Source organism: Rhipicephalus microplus, chromosome X (assembly GCF_043290135.1).
Source record: "Rhipicephalus microplus isolate Deutch F79 chromosome X, USDA_Rmic, whole genome shotgun sequence".
Taxonomy (NCBI): domain Eukaryota; kingdom Metazoa; phylum Arthropoda; class Arachnida; order Ixodida; family Ixodidae; genus Rhipicephalus; species Rhipicephalus microplus.
This window is the reverse complement of record NC_134710.1, coordinates 186,290,599-186,296,893: the sequence shown is the minus strand read 5'-3', so window position 1 is coordinate 186,296,893 and position 6,295 is coordinate 186,290,599. Positions and strand designations below refer to the sequence as shown.

General features: G+C 45.1%; 1 protein-coding gene across 1 annotated transcript; it reads right to left on the bottom strand.

Moving 5' to 3' along the window:
• Positions 1-1,785: 1,785 nt before the first annotated feature.
• SWIP (strumpellin and WASH-interacting protein) lies at positions 1,786-5,878 on the bottom strand. Its single transcript, XM_037428743.2, has one exon. It carries the CDS (start codon positions 5,473-5,475, stop codon positions 2,038-2,040), a length of 3,438 nt encoding a protein of 1,145 aa, XP_037284640.1. The 5' UTR covers positions 5,476-5,878; the 3' UTR covers positions 1,786-2,037.
• Between the last annotated feature and the right edge of the window lie 417 nt (positions 5,879-6,295).

Here is a 6,295-nt window from a genome sequence, read left to right as displayed (position 1 = left end):
TTATAAAAAGAAATACTGGACTACGTGCATTCGATGGACTCTCATTTTCTTTGAGTTTAATGACTAATAGAATAGAAAAAATAGATCTGAGACAATATGCCAAGTTAGGGTCATCTTGTGCAACTTTTTGTGCCCGAAAGTTCATTGAGCAAGATCGTAAAATCCTGTTGTGTATTTTATATTCCTGAAAAAGGAAGTGTACTTAGTAAAATACTTTACACCTTAATAGGAATGAGGTATGTTGCATGCATGACACACCTAAGGTTAGAGATACAAAATGATAGAAATATGCACATCACAGTTAATACGATCGGTAAGTTGGGAGGAGGGTTAAGACATGTTACTTTGGCGACGGTCATGCTGGTACATTTTGATAGCTAATATAGTGCAGAAATTGTACAATGTTACTATGTTTCATAAAGCTAGAGCAGTACACCATGGCAGTATTATTCTTTCATTTTTCTTGTTTACAACCACACGTATTGATAAAAACAATAAATTACACTGCCTCATCAAGAAGCAGTGATGGTGATGACTGGTGGTTATGTCAAGGATAACTGTTCCAAGTTAGTTTAGTGTTTTTATGTTATCTGTTCTTTTTGCCTGCACTGAACTCTGAAATAGTCATTCCCAGCAGGTACCCACAGAACTTCATGTTGTCAACCTGAATTATTGAAACAAAATTGCTACCAATTGACCATTTACAAAAATCTGCAAGGCAGCTTTTCTGCAAGGTTGTTTTCCAACCAGAAGCTCTTGTTCACAGGCTGCTTTTCTCGCTCAATGTGTTTTTACTTTTTCCCCACTCGCCACCCCCTTTTCACGAACGACAGAGGCCTCGTCTACCATACATACAATTTGAGGGTTCGTTTGTGGTGGGACAACCCCAGAGTAATGGTTAAGGGAGGGGGGGGGGGAGCAGTATTTCGTTGTACTCGCGTGCCTTCACAGGAATAAGAGAGGTAAAAGCCCACTGAGCGAGAAAAGCAGTCTGTACTCAAGGGTTTTTGGTTGGAGAACAACCTTGCAGGAAATCCACCTTGCAGATTTTTTGCAAATGATCAATTCCAATTTAACGAAGTTTTTCCTGAAATGAGTGAAAAAGCAGTGATCTTTTCTCCTTTAAAATGGCTTCCTCATTCTCACTCCCATTTCTGAAAAATGTTTATTTCTCCTTTCACTGTAAATTCTTCCTTAGGAACATCACGTTGGTTTTCGGTATTTCATGGATTACGTGACTGCACTAATAATCTCCTCTAAATTATCTTGCAAAGCCTGCTTGTGGAATCGCTGCATTCGCTCCCAGTTTTTTAATATCCACAAACAGTTTACCTGGCCTCCATGGGAAGTTCCATGTCCTGACCACCTTCACAGACTGTTCAAATGTGTAGGCAAGTGCTAGTAGCCAATACAATACCAAGGAAGTGCCGTTTTGCTGCAATACGATCTTAGATTTCCAAAGACTAAATTCCTTTCTCGATTTTACAAATTCTGATGTAATGAAATAACTTCTTAATTCACCAAACCGAGTTTCTGCTGTATGTCTTTTTTACAGGTGATCGTTATGTATTAATACTGTATAACATAGTTTATTTGCAATGTATATATTTTTTGTTGTATTACCCCCTTCACTCAGTGCCTCCCATGAGGCCTGTTACCTTTAAATAAGAAAAGCTCTTCCTCAAAAAAAAAAGGGGGGGGGGGGGGTTTCTGTAAACAACCTCAGCTACCCACAAGGCCTTGGTGGGTGCCTTGGTATGCAAAATATGTGACAAGGCTAACAGGTGTATGAAAACTCCTGCTTTAATCACAATAATTCAGCAGTTGCGGCATTGTGTACTTGATTAAAAAAACATCTAAACAGACTCCTTAACAACATATTTACAGAACAAATGTTGTGCTCCCTCAAAAAGACTAGACAGTTTATAAGAACCAGTTCACTTGAAAGGGTCAATTCAACAGCTGTTCTCTCACAGCAACTGCAATATACAGCTTTCAAGTGGACATGGCATTGACCATGAAGATTAGCCACGCTATTCACAAGTCATAGTTTTCATCAGTCTTTTCTTGCTTTTCTTCTTCTGCAGTCAAGTCTGCACGGAAAAAGATGCGTGCACTGCTCAAGGAATAGTTAAGAAGGTCAAATTCATGCCGGTAAGTATCAAGACGCTTTCCTGTTAGTGACATGGCTTGCTGCAACTTTTCATCTTCTTTGCCAGCTGCCTCTTTCTTCTGCTCTCTGACTTGAGCAGTGTCTTTTTGGAATTTCTCAGACACCGACTGAAACCAATGGAGTGAGTCAAAGTCTTGATACTGGTCCAGCAGCTTCAAGATGTATGCCACACCCATGGCAAAGCCATCATCAGTGAATGCTGCCCCAACTTTGTTTTTACGACTCATCCTCTCTTTGCAGGAGACTGCGTGCTCAACGTAGTTGAGGGTTAGTGGTGGGAGAATGACAAAGAAATTTCTCAGGTGCATGTTGCTGGGATCCCGGAAAGTGGGAGAGAAGACATCAACCAGCAGGCGAAAGTACTCGCTGCCCTCGGAAAAATTTTTGGCTAGGCTTGCGACTACAGCGTCCAGCCTGCGGGCAGCTTCTGTGCAGTCATCATCCAGCAGTGCTTCTCGAGACAGCCCTTCAAAGTTAGCTACATACTCCAGGTCAGGAACGAACTGGATAGCGTTGCTGCAGCAGTGAAGCCCACCTGACCGGATCATGCGTACATATCCCATTGCATTGCCTACCTGGCTCACAAGAGTGCGAAACTGGTCCAGAAAACTTTCACCATCGGGTGTGAGGCCCAGCTTGCGGATGCCACGGTTGAACTTCTCGGCGCGGTCAAATGGATACTTTGGGTCACTCTGGCTCCGGAGCTCTCGGAAGTGCCTTAGGTCTTTGACGAGTCGAGACTTGATGTGTTCATCATATAAAAATTGGGAAAAAATGTAGAACTTCTTTCGCAAAAACTGGTATGTGAAATTGACTGTTGTGTTCATGATGCCTATGCCATGTGTACGAATGGAATTGGCGATATGCCTAATATTGATAGTGTTCAGATGCTTGTTGTTGCTAGTGCGTTCGACAAAAATCTGGTTGTTCAGGTTGTAGTAATAGCGAGAGACAAAAATGTGGATGTTGCGCATTATTTCGAGCACATCCAAACCTTGCTCTAAAGTTTGGCTAGGAAGATGGTCTTCAACAGTAGTTAATCCATATTTCTGCCGTGCCATGCTACGCATCTCGCCGTAAGTCTTCCAGTCGTGAAGTGCCACTGTTGTCAGGTTGTAAAATGTTTTGTCAAGGTAGTGCTCCACATAGGCCTTGACATTGATGACCTGGCCAAACAGTCTAATGGGTCTTATATGCAATATTTGGGCATAGTCCTTCAAACCCACACGGAATGGATTTCTATCATCAAGTTGAAGGTGGCAGTGTGTCTGGAGACGCAAATCTGTTTCGACGTCTTTGCAGAGCTTGTCCAAAATGTGTTCTTTGAATTGTTCATATATTTCTTCTCTAAAGCTGTCCAGGATGGCCTGGGGATGCGAGTCATGTTTTGTGGTTTTAATTGCTTTGGCAGTGTCCTTCAATGCTGCAACAACATAGTGAATGCGATGACCATCCACGGCACTTTCGTATACATCATCTAGAAAGATGGGAAATACAACTCTGTGCCAGTACAAAAAGCTCCCATCTGCCCCTTCTTGAAGTTTTTCATGTAGCTCACCAATCAAATCGAGCTTTCGCATCACAGAATAAAAGGAGGCAATTTCTTCATCCTTGAAACATTTCATCTGCACTCCAACAGCAATGGCGAGGTGGATGATTAGTCGTCTTTCCTTTGTAGCTGGGCCACTCAGGCACTTCTCAACAAGCACAAGTGCTGAGAGAACATCTAGTCTGCGTTCACTGTACTTCTTGTCAGAAATGAGCCTTTTCTTAGCATTACTTACAGCAAACAGGGCAACATAGGTCAAGTGCTGCACAATGTGAGTGACAGAATCGCATATTTTCAGTGTTTGCTGATGGAACATGCCTTGAATGGCTTTTGTCATCTCAATCATCTTGCATAGTTGCAGAACAGATGACTTTGTCATTGGCTTGTTCAATGCTACATGCAAGTTCATGAGAGTTTTTACCTGATGAGAGATGTACCATGTCAAATAGATGCCCTGAAGCAAGAGAGAGCTACGGTGATTCAAGTCCTCAAGCAGTTTGTCTGTATCCTTTTGGAAAACTGACTCCATGCGAAGAAGCCAAGAAGAAACCTGCACATGGAGTGCCTGAACATCTCTTGACAGCACTGCAGATTTCTGCTGAAGGTAGCCAAGCCGCTGAGTTTTCACAGCATCTTGTGCCTTTTTGTCTAAGGAGCGCATAACCTGAGGCATCTGTAGCAACAAGAACTGGTCTGGAAACCACAAAATGTTGCCTAAAATATGCACTGCTGGCACCTTCTTGTAAACATCCCACAAAGCTTTGAAAAATTTCTTGTCAATGTTTCTGTAAATGTAGTAGTAAAGAACATACAGCGCATATATTCCAACAAGCTGCTTGCGTTTATCCATTTCGTTTGTTTCACCAATCTTGGCATCAACTTGTCCAAACCAATTGCGTATGTTGAGTGCAAACTCCTCAGCAAAAGCACCATTTTTTGCCACGCAAAGTGTGTTGTCATCAAAGCCTTGCTCTACGCAACCCATGAAAATGCGACCTTGCAAGAGCTTGTACTCTAAATCTGCCATCAATTTGTCCAGAGCTTTCATGTCTTCCGGTACAACACTAAACTTTGCACAATTGTTATGTACAGACTTGAGCATTCTTCTGTAGAGCGTCCAGTGCTCACGGAGGACCCCTTGCGCTTGCACAACCTCGTCAAGGGTCACGAGCGACGCGAGCATTGCGCCCAAGTGCTCAAACACTGTCTGAAAGTGCACATCTGTCACATCGATGACGCAAGACGCCTTACTCCTGTCATAGAGCGCGGACATTTGCTGAATGACATTTTTTGCAACTAAGTAGCACCGGCTTACGTGGCAAGACAGATCCTGCATCAGGCCGATCATTCTGCCTACAGCGACCTGCGCTTCGCCGTCAGGCACGCTGTTGCTGGAAAGACTTCCTTCGCCGTAAAACAGGAGTGCATCGTGGAACCTAGATTTCGCTTCATGACAAAGCTGCTTCATTTCTGAGCACAAGGCTGCGAGAACAGTCATCACTTTGTTAAGGACCTTGTTGTCAGTAGAAATAAGCTCCAGGATAGTGGTGTTCTCGTAAGGCACCCACTGCAGCGCAATCAGGTCAGAGTCTATGTCCCATGCTTCTGTGATTCCCTCGTCTAACGATTGTTCAATAGTTTTATACTCAGTGGTTAGATCTTCCATAAACTTGCCATATTTGCGCAGTTGCAGCTGCCCTACTATTCTGACGACTCCCTCGTCGATATCTTTGTCCCAGCGCTCTCCAGCCATAGCTCGGCAAAGAGGGACACTTCCAGATACTCAAGGTTGATTTCAACAAGTCGAAAAATATCGGCCGTCCTTGCAGTTCAGTCCACAGTGCAGGAATTGCTGCTCACATCACAGCGACGTCGGCAAGTCGCCCCATCAGGGACGCTGGTGACGCCTACCAACTTCAGTCGCACGCAGTCGCACGAATGCCACGGCGCTGCCACAACACAATAACGATGAAAGTCAGCACCCAGGCGTGCGGCAGAAGCCCTAACAGGACTTCGTTATGCACTAGCTTCAGTTGCAGAACAGGCTCCTGCAACGCTTTGCGGACGCGATACCGCCCATCAGAGACGGTGGCTTGTGACGACTCGGCGCGATGGCGACGGCGCACAGCCTTGCGGCCTTACATTAGCCAGTCGGTAGAAGCAACGCCTCCTCTAGAAAGATGCCTGAGGAATGGCTCGCGCTCCCAGCGGAGTTGGCCTGCCTTCAGTTTTAAAGAAGCTCCGCGCGGTGGCGCTCGCGACTGACACTAGCCTGACACTGACACTTGGTTCAGTTCGGGCTGTCAAGGTGGATGGACGTGTTTTTTGAGCGGTCCGGATCGACTGCGCAGATAAGTGTTTTAGATGCGGAAGCATCTTATACTCGCGCCTTGTAGTGCGCCGTCCGCGCCGTCCGCACCGCTTCTCAAACATTCGACAGCTGACGCGCGCGCATGCGCCGTCGCGCCGTCGCCCACTCTTCCACCATCTGTGCATCCCTTCCTCCTCTACACACCGCGCGCGCTTCACTCCTCCACCATCTGTGCACCCTTCCTCCTCTACACACCGCGTTC